Consider the following 19,562-nt stretch of genomic DNA (forward strand, 5'->3'; position numbering starts at 1 on the left):
ACATTCCGATGGCCAACAACTCTCTCTGGGAAGAACTTTCTCCTCACCTTGAGCCTAAACTTCCCCTGGCACAGCCTGAGACTGTGTCCTCTTGCTCTGGTGCTGGTTGCCTGGGAGAAGAGACCAACCCCCACCTGGCTACTACTTCTCATGTTATCCACAGTGTCTTGCAGACTAGGCAATGCCTACACTTCTGTTTCCAAAAAAAACCCAACCCAAACCATCCCAACCCAAACCAAACAAACCCAACCCAAACCAATCCAACCCAACCAAACCAAACCCAACCAAACCAAAAACAAAGGGAAAAAAGCAAAATATCCCAAGATAACTGAAGTGAACCAACCCAAGCCACTGTTTTTACCCCATGCAATGTAATTAAATGAAACCATTCAAATTCATTCACACTCTTTGTCTACCCAGTGCATTCTCCTCATAGCCATGCTCAAAGAGCAAGAGGACACAGTCTCAAGCTGTGTCAGGGGAAGTTTAGGCTCAAGGTGAGGAGAAAGTTCTTCACAGAGAGGGTTGTTGGCCATTGGAATGTGCTGCCCAGGGAGGTGGTGGAGTCACCCTCCCTGGAGGTGTTCAAGAGGGAACTGGACATGGCACTTGGTGCCACGGTTTAGTCGTGAGGTCTGTGGTGACAGGTTGGACTTGATGATCTTTGAGGTCTCTTCCAACCTTGGTGATTCTGTATACAGCAGTCCTAATATTTATATTTACATCCTTCCAGCTTGCCCATCCTCTTCAAAGTTCAGGTATCTCGTGTGAGTGAGTCACTCATCCACCCCTTTCGAGAGCCTGAGAATCGAAATTCTTTGAAGCTTTGTGTTTTCGGCGCAACTGCATTCCGATATGATCTAAGAATTACAGAGACACCCTCCAGTCCCCAGAGGACCAGGGAACAGGTTTGGCTAGAAGGGAAAAAAAAAAAAAAGAAGAAGTTTTACTCATGTGATGGGCACCCTACCAATCACACAGCACTTTCCTCATGCAACCTGTGCTCTTTAAAGGCCGGCCAAGGTGGGAGACAGGGGCTTTGCTCAGCTCTGCAGGTGGGTCGGGATTCCTGCTGGGGAAAGCATCAGGAGAAGCTGAGGGGTGAGTGCCTTGCTTCGGTCGTCATCTTAACGAGGCGTGTGAGTGATGAGCGTTAAGAGCAAAGGAAGCTTTTGTGTTCCGTGGCTTTTATTGTAGCCCCTGGGCTGCGTTTGGTACGTGGGAGTCTGGTACCTGGGTAAGGTTAACTGCTAGAAGATAGCTGAGTGTTTCATTTCTCTTACCTCAGGCTGCGGTCTTCTCGGTGGCTGTTTTAATTTGTTTCGTGTGTGTTGCTCCTCGAGACTGAGGAGGAGGGAAAGGGGAAATTAAATATATCTGAGTGATTTAAAAGGAAAGGGGAATTGTTGCAGAGAGATGAAGCCTGTCATTCCCTCTCACTTGTGAAAAATAGGAAAGGAAAGAAAAACCTCCAAACAAACAAAGCTCCTCCCCCCCACCCCCCCCAAAAAAATACCCAACCAAAAAAAATCCCACCCAAGAGCCTCTTGTTTTGGCTGTGCTTAGCTAATGAGGGAGAGGAAAAGCCTACCTCCCAGCTCTATTTCCAAGGTAATTATGCTTGATGATGATTTACCAGGCACTCCGCTCTTCACACAGGCTTCGTTTTGTGGCAGCCTCTCTCCAAAGGAAACTTAATTAGTCTCTGACCCCTGCCTGATGCTGAGCTTTGTTTTTGCTTTATTTTCCTCCCTTGGTAGTACAAAATAACTAGCTGGCTCTTCCAACAGCACAAGCTGTTCTCTGCCAGAGGCAGCTGCATGTCGGGGCTGGTGGGGCAGTGGGGAAAGGCTGGCAGGAGGAGAGTGTGGGTTTGTGTGTGTGCTGGAGGTGTTTGCTTTAAAATAACTAAAAAATGATGAATTGACACTTGTAAAGCATTTGGCTTCCAACAGCAGAGTCCAAGTTATTCCTCAATAGCATCTTTAATTGCATCCTCTTTGAAACTATGTAACTCTGTGTCCCATGGACCTGGAAACTACCTTCTTTTTAAGCCCTTTAGGGACTAACTTTTCTGCTAAAACCAACTGAAAAAGAAGGGAGGGGGAGGGAATGAAAAAGATAGGTCTATTGCTGTGTCCTTAAGAAGGGCCCTCATTAGAATAGAATAGAATAGAATAGAATAGAATAGAATAGAATAGAATAGAATAGAATTAACCAGGTTGGAAAAGACCTTTGAGATCATCGAGTCCAACCTATCACCCAACACCATCTAATCAACTAAACCATGGCACCAAGCGCCTCATCCAGGCTTTTCTTAAACACCTCCAGTGATGGTGACTCTACCACTTCCCTGGGCAGCACATTCCCATGGCCAATTACTCTTTCTGTGAAGAACTTTCTCCTCACCTCCAGCCTAAACTTCCCCTGGCTCAGCTTGAGACTATGTCCTCTTGTTCTATTGGTGGGTGCCTGGAGAAGAGACCAACCCCCACCTGGCTACAACCTCCCTTCAGGTAGTTGTAGAGAGCAGTAAGGGCTCCCCTGAGCCTCCTCTTCTCCAGGTTAAGCATTGAGGACCTGCAAGCCTTTATGCATCAGAGACACAGAAGGTCAGGGTGCGGGCACATCTGTGGCTCACAGAGGCTTCCTGCAGCACCAGCACTGGCACCAGGGCTGGCATGGCACCTCTAGCAGCTGTTCCACGCCACTGACTTCCCCCCATGAGCACCCCAGCCCAGGCATCTCACTCCTGCCTGCAGAGACATGCTCTCCAGCCAGAGCTGGCTGAGCACAAGGAGCAAGAGGTGTGGTGCCCGGGCTGTCGTACCAGAGAGGACCTACCAAGAAGGAGCAGGTTCCTGCTGTTGAACGGTTGAGTTTGTTTAGTTGCGCTTGAGTGGTGCAGAGCTTTGAGCCATGGGTGGGTGGAACCCATGAGTAATAAAACAAATGCCTCCCTTTTCTCTGCATTCTTACACCAGGAGATGAGAATGCAACGCCCTGCACAGGGACACTGAACCAAAGGAGGGTAGCAAGGGGTGAGGTGAGGCCTCTCTAAGCCACCACACTGAGCCCGTCTCGAGCAGGGTGCAGATGCAAATGAAGTTTTGGTCCCTGAGAGAGTTGTTCGCCATTGGAATGTGCTGCCCAGGGAGGTGGTGGAGTCACCATCCCTGGAGGGGTTCAAGAGGGGATTAGACATGGCACTTGGTGCCACGGTTTAGTAGTCATGAGGTGTTGGGTGACAGGCTGGACTTGATGATCTTTGAGGTCTCTTCCAACCTTGGTGATTCTGTGACTCCACCACAATAACTGTCACAAAACATATGGCAATCAACATTTGACCTGCTTCTGCATGGGGCAATGCCAAAACAGTTCTTACCTACTGGCTTTTTGAGCTAGAGATGGAGTAGGACTAGGCTGAGCAGGGGACATTCTTCTGTATGGTGACTGAAAGCCTGCCCCAATCTATAAGAAGAGGATGTGGAGGCTTCAAAAGATCAGCCAGTCCAATGAGTGAGGAATGCACAGAGACAGAGTCCTGTTTGAATCCAAGAGCTGCTGTGAGCAGGGCTTGCATTAGAATAAACCAGAGTGGATAATATTTAGAATAAGCCAAACAAGATTGGAAGAGACCTTCAAGATCATCATGTCCAACCCATCAACCAATCCAACCCACCTAAACAGCTAACCCATGGCACCAAGCACCCCATCAAGTCTCCTCCTGAACACCTCCAATGACAGCGACTCCACCACCTCCCCAGGCAGCCCATTCCAATGGGCAATCACTCTCTCTGTGTAGAACTTCTTCCTAATATCCAACCTGAACCTCCCCTGATGCAGCCTGAGACTGTGTCCTCTTATTCTGGTACTGGCTGCCTGGGAGAAGAGACCAACCTCTGCCTGTCTACAACCTCCCTTCAGGTAGTTGTAGGCAGCAATAAGGTCACCCCTGAGCCTCCTCTTCTCCAGGCTGAGCAACCCCAGCTCCCTCAGTCTTTCCTCATAGGGCTTGTGTTCCAAACCCCTCACCAACTTTGTTGCCCTTCTCTGGACTCGTTCCAGCAAGTCAACCTCCTTCCTAAACTGAGTGGCCCAGAACTGGACACAGGACTCGAGGTGTGGCCTAACCAGTGCAGTGTACAGGGGCAGAATGACCTCCCTGCTCCTGCTGGCCACACTGTTCCTGATGCAGGCCAGGATGCCATTGGCCCTCTTGGCTGCCTGGGCACACTGCAGGCTCATGTTCAGCCTACCATCGACCAGTACCCCCAGGTCCCTTTCTGCCTGGCTGCTCTCCAGCCACTCTGACCCCAGCCTGTAGCACTGCATGGGGTTGTTGTGGCCAATGTGCAGAACCTGGCACTTTGAAAGCCTGCATGAGGCTGTCACCAATAATACAAAGGCAGAAGCCAGCCACTGCAGCAAGGAGCTTCCTTTTCTGCTTCTACAGTTGTGCTGCAGATCTCACAGAGCTGCTGAAAGTAGAGGAAGGGAGAAGGGTCAAGAAAATTCCAAGGGCATGGAAATAACAGATCTGCCTGCAAGTTGTGGAGGCAGAGGGGAAGGCAGGACTACCACACCTCTTGGATTCTGACAGGCTCAGCTGGCCCCCATGGATGTTGAGATTGTTTTAGGGGTGTGAAGGGAGAAGTTACAGTCTGTGTTGTGACCAGAGCATAGCATCATAGTATCATTCAGGGTTGGAAGGGACCACAAGGATCATCTAGTTCCAACCCCCCTGCCATGGGCAGGGACACCCCACACTAGATCAGCCTGCCCAGAGCCTCATCCAGCCTGGCCTTAAACACCTCCAGGGACGGCGCCCCAACCACCTCCCTGGACAATCCATTCCAGGGCTTCACCAATCTCATGCTGAAGAACCTCCTCCTCACATCCAGCCTCAATCTCCCCACCTCCAGCTTCAGTCCATTCCCCCTAGTCCTATCACTACCTGAGATCCTGAGCAGTCCCTCCCCAGCCTTCCTGTAGCCCCCTTCAGATACTGGAAGGCCACAATTAGGTCACCTCGGAGCCTTCTCTTCTGCAGACTGAACAGCCCCAACTCCTTCAGTCTGTCCTCTTAGGAGAGGTGCTCCAGCCCTCTGATCATCCTCCTGGCCCTTCTCTGGACACGTTCCAGCACCTCCACATCCCTCTTGTCATAGGGGCTCCAGAACTGGATGCAGTACTCCAGGTGGGGTCTCACCAGAGCTGAGCAGAGGGTGAGGATCACCTCCCTTGACCTGCTGGCCACACTTCTCCTGATGCAGCCCAGGATCTGATTGGCTTTGCAGGCTGCAAGTGCACACTGAGAGCTCCTGTTGAGCTTTTTGTCCACCAGCACCCCCAAGTCTCTCTCCTCAGGACTGCTTTCCAGCCACTCACTGCCCAGCCTGGATTTGTTCCTGGGATTGCCTCAACCCAGATGCAGGACCCTGCACTTGCTCTTATTGAACTTCATGAGTTTGGCTTGTGCCCACCTCTCCAGCCTGTCAAGGTCCCTCTGGATGGCCTCCCTTCCCTCCAGCCTGTCTGCTGCACCACACAGCTTGGTGTCATCAGCAAACTTGCTGAGGGTGCACTCAATGCCACTGTCCATGTCCCCCACAAAGATGTTGAACAAGCCTGGTCCCAGGACTGATCCCTGAGGGACTCTGCTTGTCCCTGGCCTCCACTGGGACATGGAGCCATTGACAGCCACTCTTTGGGTGCGGCCATCAAGCCAGTTCCTTATCCATCTAGTGGTCCACCCATCACACCCATGTGTCACCAGCCTGGAGACCAGGATGTGGTGCGGGACAGTGTGGAAGGCTTTGCTCAGGCCCAGGTAAATGACATCAGTTGCTCGCCCCTCAGCTATTAATTTTGTCACCTGCTCATAGAAGGCAACCAGGTTGGTCAGGCAGGATTTGCCCTTGGCAAAGCCATGCTGACTGTTCCAAATCACCTTTTCACTACTCTTTTGAGCGAGTAGTGACTCCAGGAGGATCTGCTCCATGATCTTTCCAGGCACAGAGGTGAGACTGACTGGCCTGGAGTTCCCTGGTTCCTCCTTCTTACCCTTTTTGAATAAGCATAAGGAAGATGAAGTGCTTCATGAGGGATGTATGATTTTGTGGTACAATGGGAGCAACAGATACCTTTCCAGAGCTGCTTGGAGCATGGAGTAAAGTCTGTGGTAGTGATAATTGCACACCTTGGACCTAGCCAGGTTATGGCTAAATTTCAGTGTGGACAGGATGTGCTGAGGAACACCAGGCCCATGCAAGTTCAAGGCTGAAATCCCAGAATCCCACCTTCTGTTGTGGAGATTTTGGGTAATAGTTGCAACTGAAGGTGGTTTCCTCATGGATTCTCCAGAAGCCCCAAGAAACAGCATCTGGCTTCTAAAACTAACCTTGACCAGTCTGTAAAGAAGGCTTTCCTACCTCCAAACAGATTTGTGTCCACGGGCAGGAGGTACCTGTCTCCCCTGGGTTGGGAGAACTGCCTACCAGTGTCACACCCAAGGGTGATTGTGAGTCATATCTGCATGCAACTTGCCTCAGGCAAGTCAGCCAAGGTTTGACTCCCTAGTCATGTACCTGTGCCAAGTGCTGTACAAGCTGCTCCTGTTTAACTCAGCTTACCTTCAGGTGTGAGGAACAAGCCTCAGATCTCCTACAGCTTCTTCTCTGGGATGTGTTGGAGGGTCATCTCTCCAGCTGCTGAAATGTTTTCACAGCCTTGGAGCACCTCCCCAGTGTCTCATTTGTGATGCTAATATTAGAACCTCTACACCAGAGACGGGGCCAAACAAGGGGTGAATGAAGCAAGCACTGAGAGGCTGACTCCTTCGGTGCTGCTCTTTTGGAGGCAGAGGGAGGATTTGTACTAATATGGCAACGTCATTGCACTATTCATCTACAGGCTTACAGTAAGGGCTTTTCCTTGTCTTTTCCCATTCCTGGTCTCTCCACCTGCCATTCCTACTCTGGTCTTAGGTAAGATACTGGCCTTAGGCTGCCTAGAAGCTTATTAGTCTTCAACTGATATCTGTGTGGTGGTGACTGTGTCCAGCTTTCCTCTCATCTACGGGAGCCTAGGAGATGGGCTTGCCCCAGGAGAAGAGGCTTGCTTTCTTGGGCTGACAGGCCTGCAATAATACCTACTCAAGGAGAGGGAAGAGAGAGACAGAAACTACCTGCCAGGGGAGAGAAGAGCCAGCTTGTGAGGAGACAAGTGCAAGCTGGATGGACAACCCATATACAAGTTGGGAGTGGTGTTGTTACATTTCAGGGAGGCCTGTAGAAGAGAAAGGGAGGGGGAAAGGGATATATGTGAAGTTGAGGAAAGGGATGGGACTGTCAATGACCCTTGGTGTGATCTGTCTTGTTAGCCACATGGAATGCTCAGCCTTGCTACCTACGTGGCAGCCTGCTTTTCCATGTATTAACCGGAGTTCACATGCCTGCATTTGAGCACAGGAGCTATCCTTGCCTTCTGAACTGCTCCCTGACTTCTGATACCTCTTAGCCAGCCATTAAAGGCTTTTCTAAACTCTCTGGAGTTTGCAGCACAAAGATCCACAATCTAGGCAGTGGTGTCTACAGCTTTCAGATGACTAGAGGACCAGTGTCTGCCTCAAGTTTGTCAGGCTTTGCAGTTTCGTATTGCAGACCATATGTGGTCAAACATCGCTCAGACACAGATCTGATCTGCAAGGCAGTTTTGTGTGGCCACTGGGCACGTTGTTTGGTCAAGCTTTGTTGGGATAGAGCTTCACACTGACCTCATGAGCTGACCATTTTTGAGGACAGGGCTTCAGGTATGTTGGGCTGGCCTCCAGCCACCTGGATGAGACAAAAAATCACTTCCTACACTGACAGTCACCATCCCTGGAGGTGTTCAAGAGGGGATTGGACGTGGCACTTGGTGCCATGGTTTAGTCATGAGGTCTATGGTGACAGGTTGGACTTGATGATCTTTGAGGTCTCTTCCAACCTTGGTGATTCTGTGACAGTGATGGCCACTGTCACCCACACTGTGCTGTGCTGCTGGTGTAACAGTGAAAGCAGTAAAGATCTTTCCATGTCTGACTCTCAAATTACTACAGAAAGGGTGGCAGGAAAGTCTGGGCTTCCCTCTGCCACTGTTGGAAGTCCTGACTATCCTGAAAGTGCAGCTGCTGAGGAGGTAATGTTCAAGAGGTCCCACAACGATCAGTTCCTCAAGAATTTCCCCTTCACTGATGTCTGTACCCACTCTCATTTTCCAACAGCTTCTTTGAAGAATCCCGGAGTCACTACTCCCATCAAGAGAAGGCACTAGTGCAGGTACTCTGGCAGAAGAGGGGTGTTCAAGCTGCTTTTCCTGTTGTCTGCTCAAGATGGGCATACTTAAGCCTTTCTTTATTGGCTTGCATTTTCTCAACCACCCAGTAAAGGCAGCTGTCTCGGGGTGGGGGATTTTCCCTTCCCAATGCACAGGCATGCTTCATCCCTTTGAAAGCAAATTTCCATTGGTGCTTGGATTGTTCCTCTAAGAGGTCTCACACCTCTGACTAGTGCCTTTATGCTGCTCTCTCTGGAAGGGCATGAATTTAATGCAGGGTGCCTAGCCCCAGCCTGGAGGATATAGCGCTCTCAGGAATTTGGTGGGAATGCTACTTGGCCTGACTCCCATGAGCCAGCTGCAGCCTGAGCTGCTCCTTCCCTCCCTTCCTCAGACCTGACCAGGAACTGGGGGCCCAGCTTCAGTTCCCAGAATGGGGGGGGGGGGGGGGGGAGGTGGCACTACTCTTATCAAGGTGCTAAGAGAACAAGGGGACACAGTCTCAAGCTGCGCCAGGGGAGGTTTAGACTCGAGGTGAGGAGGAAGTTCTTCACCGAGCGAGTCATTCGTCATTGGAATGTGCTGCCCAGGGAGGTGGTGGAGTCACCATCCCTGGAGGTGTTCAAGAGGAGATTGGATGTGGCACTTGGTGCCATGGTCTAGTCATGGGGTCTGTGGTGATAGGTTGGACTCGATGATCCTTGAGGTCTCTTCCAACCCTAGTTATTACTGTGATACTGTGTGATACTGTGCTGCTAGGCCACATGCTGTAGATATGTGCACAGGATGCAGCTAAAGCACCATGGTTACCAATATGGTAGTGCTGGCCAAAATGAAACAGCCAGTAGGGGAGATACGACCCCCTATGGTAACGCTGGCTGCTTTGGAAAAGCAATGAAGTGAGAGCGCTGAACTTGTCCCCTGCCCATCAGGGTGTAGCTCGTGCTTCTAGCCAGCTGGAAATACAACATCATGAGCTAAGGTTTATATGGGTGCTGCTGTGGTGATGAAAATCCTATCCAAAAGGGAGCTGGAGGCATTAACTTCCCCCAAAAGTGGTCCAAATCTTCTGTAGCTCAAGTATCAGGGAGAATTCAAGTTGCTAGGTTTACACCTGGGCAGCTTTCTCCTCTGAAATTACTGTGCAGCAAAGGGTACAAGATGTACAGACAGACAGGGAGGTCCTGGCTGTTCTTCTCCTCAGGGATAATTCCTGCTGAGTGAGGCTTATGTTACTGCTCTAACTGAAGACTCTCTGTTTTTTCCCAGGTTGCATGAAGAATTAGAGATGGCAAAAAGTGATGATGGCATACACATCTTGCAGGGCCTATTAGTCTTTGGAAATGTGATCATTGGGGTAAGTGAAGTGGGACAAGTATGAGTGGAGGCTTCCTTCCAGGATGATGCTTCTTAAAACAACAGTTTCTAGTCACAAAATCCCTCTCCACATGTGAAGTCCATATGTAAATAGAAGAGCTGTGCTAGCTGATGAGTTGGGTGGGGAGGGGACAGCAAGCAACAGCAGGGCCTGGTCCTCAAGAGCAGTGTGAACTCTAGGGGAAGTGCCCTTGCTGCTGACCAACACTTTTTCAGCCACCTCCCTCCATACAGTGATGGGAAAGGTTCTGCTAGTTCTTTCAAATCTAGGCTGGATGAGCTTTACCTTCAGTTCTTCTTTGAAGACACAGTACAAGAGATTGTAGAGGTGGGCAGAGGAGTTGAGTGTCTCCTGTTTGGCAGGAAGTTAGATAGTGTTGGATGATAGGTTGGACTTGATGATCTCAAAGGTCTTTTCCAACCTGGTTAAGTCTAGTCTGTTCTGTTCTGTTCTGTTCTATTCTATTCTATTCTACTCTGTTCTATTCTAAAGTTGAACAAAAGGAAAGAGGTCTCTGTCTTTCTCTGTTTCTGTCATTTCTTTGAGGAAGCTTGACCTAATGGATTTCCCAAACTTGCACTTCTCAGATGTGTGGCATTGCCCTGACAGCAGAGTGCATCTTCTTTGTGTCCAATCCCCATGGTCTCTACCCTCTCCTGGAAGCCACAGAAAACACAGATATCTATGCTGCAGCCTGGATTGGCATCTTCGTTGGCTTTGCACTCTTGGCTCTGGCTATCCTTGGTATCATTGGAGTCGTTAAGGCCAACAGGACCTTGCTGCTGGTGGTAAGTTTGCCTACCTATTGCTGCCAAGCTTAAAATGTGCTGCTTTACTTTCACTGTTTACCTTGACAATCATCCCCTGACAAAACCCAGCTTTTATTTGTGATAAGAAGCCAAATGCCCTTGATCATGCCTGTGGTGTCCCAAAAGGTGACTCCTGTGAAGACACATGCCTGAGATGTTCCTGAATCAGACTCAGGGAATTAATGGTCATAGCCACAGAGGAGGTTTAACTTGACTAGCCTGACCCTGACCTTGCCCTGAAGCAATGCAGAAGCACTTATGCAATCAGATGTAGCTGGGATGAGGTTTAGATTCTTGTTTATCCCCACCCCTTGCTGCCTTTCAGCTGTCATATACTATTCAGTTTAGAAGCAATAAGTGATGACTCTGTACAAGGCATTAGTAGGTGTTAGGATAGCAAACATGGGAGCAATTGAGAGCATTAGACATCAGCAGGCAGGCAGAAATTACAGGGGTGGGGACAGACAGCTTTGGATAAACCAAGAACAATGTTAAGATGGGACCAAATCTTACTTATCCCTTTAGGTTGGCATTGGCAAAACTTAATTGGTGCTTGTGTTAAGGAAGGGTAGAGCCAAAAACTGGAATCATCTTTCTCTTGGATTAGTGGGGGATGGCAGTGTGTCTGTTTCAAACAAGAGACACGTGGAGATTTGGACTCTTGCACCAGGGAATTTGTCAGCAAACAGCTGAGGGAAGAGAACTGCCTTAACTCTGAATTTTGGTGTCTTGGCTGAAGACCAGGGCAGTGAGATAGAAGATAGGAGAGGCTGCAAGGGCAGAAGCTGGGGTAAGGAAACAAATATCCTAAATCTGAGAAGAACGTTAGAAAATGTGGAACAAGAAATAGAGACACAAGGTCTCTGAAGAAAGTATGGGAAAGGTTAGAGGGATGGGGGTGAGAGAGATTATGAGAGGGCATCCTAAGGATCTGTTTTCCTGAGTGAAATTTGCTTACAAGGTAGAAGTGCTGAGGAAATCTGAAGATGCAGAAGCAGGAGGATCTGAGTGACACCCTAAATCCCACCTTCTGTTTCCCAAAAGTATACACTTTCCTGCTTGGAGTGAACAACTTCTTGCTGAAAAGCTCACAGCTGGCAAGTCGAAGGAGGAGACGCAGCACCAGCATAAGCTGCCAATGAGATGCAACAACAACAGGGGGGGAAAAAAGGCAAATGTTATTCTAAGACATATCAGGCAAAGTATTTTTCCATAGAGGTATTGATGTCATGATGTTCTGATGAAATCTTATCTGTGAGGTGGAGAACAATTCCAGTCATACACCTTTGAGCGAGGAGATTGCGAAGTGAAACAAGCACAGGGAAAGGCTAGGTGGAAAGCACTGAGGAGAGTAGGAAGCTTAGCCTCCTCTGCCTTGAACAGGGTTTCAAGCTCAGTCTTGGGGGGGAAAAAAAGGTGTTTCACTGTTTCTCCAAGAGCTAACTGTACTGTCCATCTCCCACAGTATATTATTCTGATGCTGATCACTTATGCATTTGAAATGGCTTCCTGCATCACAGCAGCAACTCACCGAGACTTTGTGAGTATTTCTTTCCTCAAGTGTTCTTCCAACCATGCTGTGAAACACTGCAGTCCTAGGGCACAGTGGTCCTGTGGAGTATAGTAAGTGGCCTGTGTGGTGGCACCACTGTAAACTCAAAAGGACTACTGCAGAGTTAGAATAAGGCCTCGTATGGGTGGTGACTGGCTGGAAAGCAGCCCTGAGGAGAGAGACTTGGGGGTGCTGGTGGAGGAGAGGCTCAACAGGAGCTCTCAGTGTGCACTTGCAGCCCAGAAAGCCAATCAGATCCTGGGCTGCATCAGGAGAAGTGTGGCCAGCAGGGCAAGGGAGGTGATTCTCCCCCTCTACTCAGCTCTGCTGAGACCCCACCTGGAGTATTGCATCCAGTTCTGGAGCCCCTATTCCAAGAGGGATCTGGAGGTGCTGGAAGGTGTCCAGAGAAGGGCCATGAGGATGAGCAGAGGGCTGGAGCACCTCTCCTGTGAGGACAGACTGAAGGAGTTGGGGCTGTTCAGTCTGGAGAAGAGAAGGCTTTGAGGTGACCTCATTGTGGCCTTCCAGTATCTGAAGGGGGCTACAGGAAGGCTGGGGAGGGACTGCTCAGGATCTCAGGTAGTGATAGGACCAGGGGGAATGGAATGAATCTGGAGGTGGGGAGATTGAGGCTGGAGGTGAGGAGGAAGTTCTTCCCCATGAGAGTGGTGAAGCCCTGGAATGGGTTGTCCAGGGAGGTGGTTGAAACCCTGTTCCTGGAGGTGTTTAAGCCCAGGCTGGCTGAGGCTGTGGCCAGGCTGATCTAGTGTGGGGTGTCCCTGCCCATGGCAGGGGGGTTGGAACTAGATGATCCTTGTGCTCCCTTCCAACCCTGACTGATTCTATGAAAGGTCTCCAATGGCATTATTTTCATCAAGGGAATAACTTTGTTGTTTTTGACAGGGTTTTGTTATTTTTAACATTTTTTAAGTGCTTACAAACTTATTGTTGAGGAAATACCAGTAGGCGTTAGCTGAATCATCAACAAATGCAGAAGACAAATATTCAGCATTGCCCCAGACAGTGCTTCTAGTGAGGGAAGGATTTTGTGGGTTGAGATATTTTGAGCACAAGCCCTATGAGGAGAGGCTAAAGAAGCTGGGGTTGTTTAGCCTGGAGAAGAGGAGGCTCAGGGAAGATCTTATTGCTGTCTACAACTACCTGAAGGGAGGTTGTAGCCAGGTGGGGGTTGGTCTCTTCTCCCAGGCAACCAGCACCAGAACAAGAGGACACAGTCTCAAGCTACATCAGGGTAGGCTTAGGCTCGAGGTGAAGAGAAAGTTCTTCCCAGAAAGAGAGATTGGCCATTGGAATGTGCTGCCCAGGGAGGTGGTGGAGTCACCATCCCTGGAGGTGTTCAAGAGGGGATTGGACATGGCACTTGAAGCCATGGTTTAGTTAGTCATGAGGTCTTGGGTGATAGTTGGACTTGATGATCTCTGAGGTCTTTTCCAACCTCATTGATTCTATGTTTCTATATTGGTAGGGAAGGAAATGACTTGTGGTGATTTAGTTCCAAGTAATCCATCCAATGTAACCTATAGCTACTGCACATCACCTGTGATCCAGCCTCTGGCAGAGCCCTGCTTGAAAGCTGTGCTCAAGATTTCTTTGAATACCCCATTCAAAGATGGTTTTGTTGCTTCTGCTCCTCACAACCCTCTCTTTATTCTCCTGAGTGTAAAAGTGGGGGAGAAGTGGCATTCCCGTTCACCAAAAGGACACTAAAATAAGCAAACAGACCTACCCCCAAATAACCCTCTATTTGCTTCACATGGCCAATTATTTACATACTTTCTGCATTCTTCTCTCTTTGTTGTTTTTTTTTAGCTCACTCCAAATCTCTTCCTGAAGCAAATGCTGGAGAGGTATGAGAACTCAGGGCTAGGCAGTAGCAATGAGGATGAAAGGGTTACAGAAACATGGAATAATCTCATGCTTCAGGTAATAACCCTGAAAACCCTCACTAATTACTAAATGCTCTGCAGCCCTGGAATTTCAATGCCTCCTTGGGGATGCTCAGTAATGTGGAGGATGGTATCTGCCTTGATCCTTCAAGTCCTGCTGCACTCCCCTTTTTGCTTGTTTATCAGCCGGTGAACTGGCAAAGGCAAGCACTTCAAAAATCTCTCCCATAAATCTGTGGTTAATGCCTAACCAGCCATGTGGAGGGGCTAGTTGGGGGGGGGGGGGGCTGTGACCTGACCCCATAAAGACCTTTCCCTTCTCCTCTCCCACAGAACAAGTGCTGTGGGGTGTACGGCCCCTCCGACTGGCAGAACTACACGTCTGCCTTCCGCGCCACCCACAAAGACGCCGACTTCCCTTGGCCGCGCAATTGCTGTGTCATGGACTCCCAAGGGGCTCCTCTCAGCGTAGAAGGCTGCAACCTTGGAGCCTCTGGCTACTATAACAGCAATGTAAGATCCTCTTGGCTTTAATTAATAGCTGTTGGTCAACAGCACCTTGTTGGAAGGGAAGGAAACGATGAATAGCTTTCCTCCTCCGGTGTGAGCTATTGGTGTGCAAATGATTGCTGGAGGAGAAACAGTGCCTGGTAGGATCCTGGCCACTTAGCCTGGAAAAGAGAAGACAGAGGGGGTCTTATAAATGCATATAAATATCTAAAGAGTGGAGGTTATGAGGATGGGGCTGGGCTCTTTTCATCTGTGTCCAGTGAAAGGACAGTGGGTGCAAACTAGAACACAGGAGATTTCACTTGAACTTAAGGAATAACTTCTTTACTTTGAGGGTGCTGGAGCGCTGGACCAGGCTGCCCAGAGAGGTAGTGGAGTCTCCTCTGGAGACTTTCAGAACCCATCTGAATGTGTTCCTGTGCAGCCTGATCTAGGTGAACCTGTGATTCTTCATTCATTAAACTTCCTCTCCTGGTGATTTTACACTCTTTCTTTGAGTGCATGGCTGGTTGTCATCTCCTTGGCCATCAGTGCTTTCAGATTGATTAAGAGTACAGCAAAGAGGATGATTTGTGGGACTGCAGATAAGATCCTAAGCAATATCCTGAAAGGGGGTGGGGAAACACTTTGAGGGTGGCAGAGCAGTGGAACAGGCTGTCCAGAGATGTCGTGGAGTCACGTTCTCTGGAGACTTTCAAAACCTCCCTGGATGTGTTTCTGTGTGATTTACTCTAGGTGAGCCTGCTCTGTGAGGGGTGTTGAACTAGATGGTCTTCAAAGGTCCCTTCCAACCCCTACCATTCTGTGATGCTGTAATAAGGACTCTCATGGTGAAGAGAGAACTGTTTAGAAAACTCTCTCAGTGCCACCAGAAAGAAGTTACATTTCCAGCATATAGGTGGACAGTAGTTAAATCGAACTTAGTCAAACATAAGGGCATGCTGTATGAGTGAGCAAGTCAGCAGGTCACCTCCTCAAGGTAGAACTTCTCAGTAGACCAGCTTGGCCTATTTAAACAAATTGCTGAGTCATGAGGATCAACTTCTGCACAACCAAGCACTTGTAGGTGGTGTTCAACCTTCCAAATGTACCTGTAGCTTTTTGATTCTGGAGGTCAACTCTGTGTTGGTTGTGTTTGGTTATATATGTATAGTTGGCAAGTGTATGGCATGGGAAGTTGTCCTGGAAGTGTCTGAGATGAACCTGCTTTGCATTTGGAGCTAGAAACATGTAGGCTGTTTTCAGTAAGCCACGTAGCCCTGGCTTGTTTTCCTGAGACACTGTGATGATAGGTTGGACACGATGATCTTCAAGGTCTCTTCCAACCTGGTTTATTCTATTCTATTCTGTTCTACCCAAGCAGCAGCAGGAGAAGAGCATGCCCCCTCAGCCTCTCTTAGAGGTGGATAAGCTTGTCACCTTGCAGTACAAGCTCAGAGCCGGTGTTGATTCATTCACGTTTGCCTTACAGGGTTGTTATGATGCTATTTCTGGGCGGCTGAACGCTCATGCCTGGGGTGTTGCCTGGTTTGGTTTCGCCATCCTCTGCTGGACGGTGAGCATTTAGTATTTGCCTTCATTTCTTCTTCTCTTGCCTTGCTATTTCACACCCAGCTGGGTGGGGGTGGATGAAGGGAGTGACGCATTTGAAAGGTCTGCAGGTTATTGTTACTCATTCGTCACCAGTCTGCCTGTAGCCAGTTCCACCAACAGGGCTGCATTTACGTTGCATTCTGGCTGCCACAGGTAAGGAACTAGGCATCCTTCCTACCTGCTGTGGCTTGCTGCCATCTCAGTGACACAACAGAACACACACACAGAGCTTGCAGATGCTTCTTTTGGTTTATTTTCTTTTTACTTTTACCTGGTTTTGTGAAGGGAGGGTTCTGGGTTGGACTGGGTGGTCCTGGGGGTCTTTTCCAACCTGAATGTTTCCGTGATTCTGTATCGGATCACCTACACAGCAATCATGACAGATAATTCAGTGTCTAGTTTGAAGACTTTGCTTGAGTGTTTTAAGTACTCAGGGTTGAGCAGCCTTGTGACAGACAATCCTCAGTGAGCAGAGAGCTCCTGTCAAATAGTTAGGGCTGCACATATCTCACATATCTTCTCTCTTTGCTGTGAAGCTTCTGTGCAGATAGAGAGCCTTAAGCTTCCTCTGCCTGAACGGACTTTGCTTATCAAGGCCTCCTGTCGTTGTCTCCTACCAGTGGGACTAAATGTGGCTGGGGGAGAGATGGGGAGAAGGAAATGAAGAGCAGAGATACTTAGCAGTCTTGTCGTTTCAGTTCTGTGTCCTCCTTGGTACCATGTTCTACTGGAGCAGAATTGATTACTGAAGGCCCAGTGTCCTCAGCGCTGTCCCGAAGCACCGCGTGAAACTGCATTTGTTCATCTCTTGCTCCATCCTTCTTGTGCCATGCAGGATTTGAAGTTTTCCCACTACCTCTCCCATACATATTTTTGCTCTTCTAAAAACTTGGCACACAGAGATGGTGCTTCCAGAAAAGAATCTTCTTGTCCTTTCTTTGCCCCTTGTTCTGCAGCCTTAATGCCTCCTGGCTGAGGCCCAATTCTTCTTTTGCTGTGCAAGAAGTCCTCTGAGCATGAAATAAGAAGTGGTTGGTCTTGATGATCTCAAAGGTCTCTTCCAACCTCCACACTTCTGTGATCCAAAGTGATCTGGTTTGTTCTGCGAGGACATCAGAAAGGAAAAGGCCCATGTATGCTTGTTCCAGAAAAATCTCTCTCTAAAACTAGGTTAAATGTAAATCTCACTGCTAAAGACTCTGGCAAGGGCTATGTGAGCAAAAGTATAACCTCCTGTGACCACTAATGACAGATGCTGGAAGAGAGAAGACTGCAGATGCCTCTAATACACTTTCATCATTCTGCTTCTGTTCCGAGTCTCTGTCACTCCTTGCCTTAGAATAAGGCAGATTCTCTGAGAGTTTAAGTGTGTCAGCAGTAAAGATAAGTCACAGATAAAAAGTCTGTTGCTAGTCAGGCCGAATGAAAGGTCATCACTCCTCAGCAGTGCGCTTGCCTGTATTCAAGCCTACCTCCTGTCACTGATGAAACCACTGCATGTGCTCCTACCTTCAGAAGTGCCAGTCCAGACAAAGCTTCCAAGTGACTCCTTCAAGAAGCTGTTGCGCACTTCACACAAGATTTCACATATTTGTGGGCTGGAATGTGTGCAGAATACAGAGGGGCCTGTGCTGTAGTTGGCTTTGAGAAAGTGGCTGTCCCATGCCCCTAGATTACCACACTTCTTGCTTCAGTTTTATGCATGTACATGGTCATGTCCCCTGTGTAATTCTCCTTCCACATCCCTGGATCACGTAGAAGGAAAGGCAAACAACGGCAGTGAGTAACTCTTGAAGGAAAATGCAAGCGCGGAGTTAATTGAATCAAATCCAGTCCTTGTATCTGCAGCTACAGTTCTCACCCAGTTCAATAGGGGCTGTTTACTTTGGCACAGACTGAGCTGGTGTCCTTCCTAGTGAACACTTCAGTTGCATGTGTCATGTGACAATGCTCCTGTACAGAGCATTTTAAAGTGAAGCCTCTTCTGAAGGTGTACTGGTTCAGGCCCTGACACTTGCCAGCTACCTTGAGTCTTTGTTTTTGTATATTCACCAAAATACTAATTAAAAAGAAACAGAAGTGAAATACTTGTCTTGTTCAAGACCCTTTTTTTTTTTTGTGGGGAGGCACAGTGCTACAGAAACTCTCTAGCTGAATAGTCCCTTGTTGAGTTCTAGGGGACAGAAGGAGGCAGGTGTAAGGGTGAATACCTTGAGGAACAAACAGATCCCTGCAACTCTGAAGGGGTTTTCTGTATGAGTGTGCCTTCAGAAAGGAAAATCCCCATGGAACAGCCACTCCACTGGTTCAGTGGGATGGTGACTCTCTTGGAAAGCCTGGAGTCAGCTATTCCTGAAGGAAATTATTCTTCAGCAGGGTTTTCATGAGACTCAAGGCATGGATAGAACCTGCAGACCATATATGTCCATGGTTTGGATTTGGTTTTGGGATGGGGGTGATTCTGGGGCAGGGGGGAGCTGTGTGCTGCTGAAAGCTACAATAATAGCTACATCTAAAGTAATCTACAGAGAATCACTGTCTGCCCAAGTTAGGCAGAAATGGCCAAGACAGGGTTCTCTGCTGCTTGCCATGAACTGCAAATCTCTGCCAAAGGCAACTGCAGAGAAGAGAGAAATGGGGGAGGACAATGCAGGCACACAGCTGCTGTCCTTTCTTGGCCAAAGCCTTGCTATAACTCTTCAGTCATAGAATCCTTCATACTGCTCTCCTATGTAAATGGCTCTTGCTAGAATTCTTTCTGACACTCAGGTAAATCTGCAAATGGGTGAAACAACTGGCTATGGGACTTTGCAGTGCCTAGCAAGGCTTTCTGTTTATGGAAGTGGCTCGAGATATAGCCTGGAGAAAACTTGAGGACTACAGAAACAGGTGATTTAAAACATTACTTTCTTCCTTGGGTCTTTGGCTTCAGATCCTGATCTGAAGGTCTCTTCCTTGCTGCTACATCTAAATGTGACATGACTATGGTACTGTGCTCAATATAGAGAAAATGCTGCAGGATCTTGAGGAGGAATAGAACTGAGACTACTTTGAATAGAGTATTGCAGTATTAACTGCTCCAGCCTGTTGAAAATCATACCACTGGCCTATTGCATAAGTGGCAGCTTAAGCCAATTAAGTTTGGTTTACTGCAAATTTGCTTTCTGCCTCTTAATCTTTGCCTCCACATTGCACTGTATGATTCATGGTTTGGAAAAAAACCCACCATAAATAAAAGCTGTGATGAACAAAAGACCCAGGAAATGGTGGATCTGTGCAGAAGTTCCACACATGCCACACTGCAACCAGAAGGAAGCAGCTTAATCCACCTGAACTGAGGCAGGAGACAATGGCTGGACTGATAGCAGAACCATGCTGAGCAGGCCAATGGGAAAATCCTGCACAGCTTTTACTGGTTTTTCAGCTTCTGAAGGCTGATTCCAATCTCTGCAAGTTCCTTACCTGGGATGCCACAGGAGGGTGAGGAAGGG

The 19,562-nt window shown here is 48.5% G+C and overlaps 1 protein-coding gene across 2 annotated transcripts; it reads left to right on the plus strand.

Moving 5' to 3' along the window:
• Positions 1 to 999: 999 nt before the first annotated feature.
• On the plus strand, positions 1,000 to 18,158 carry UPK1B (uroplakin 1B). 2 transcript variants are annotated; one of them, XM_068169546.1, is made up of 9 exons: positions 1,017 to 1,101; positions 8,267 to 8,321; positions 9,589 to 9,676; positions 10,285 to 10,485; positions 11,972 to 12,046; positions 13,892 to 14,005; positions 14,302 to 14,481; positions 15,950 to 16,033; positions 16,770 to 18,158. In XM_068169546.1, the coding sequence occupies exons 3-9, from the start codon at positions 9,608 to 9,610 to the stop codon at positions 16,818 to 16,820; spliced, it is 774 nt and encodes a 257-aa protein (XP_068025647.1). In that variant the 5' UTR covers positions 1,017 to 1,101; positions 8,267 to 8,321; positions 9,589 to 9,607; the 3' UTR covers positions 16,821 to 18,158. The 2 variants fall into 2 exon arrangements, with proteins under 2 accessions (XP_068025646.1, XP_068025647.1); XM_068169545.1 differs by lacking the exon at positions 8,267 to 8,321 and having other exon boundaries at positions 1,000 to 1,101.
• The last annotated feature ends 1,404 nt before the right edge of the window (positions 18,159 to 19,562 follow it).

The sequence above is a fragment of the Melanerpes formicivorus genome, unplaced genomic scaffold, assembly GCF_026170545.1.
Source record: "Melanerpes formicivorus ecotype bairdi unplaced genomic scaffold, bMelFor1.0.p_v2 SCAF_192, whole genome shotgun sequence".
Lineage (NCBI taxonomy): Eukaryota > Metazoa > Chordata > Aves > Piciformes > Picidae > Melanerpes > Melanerpes formicivorus.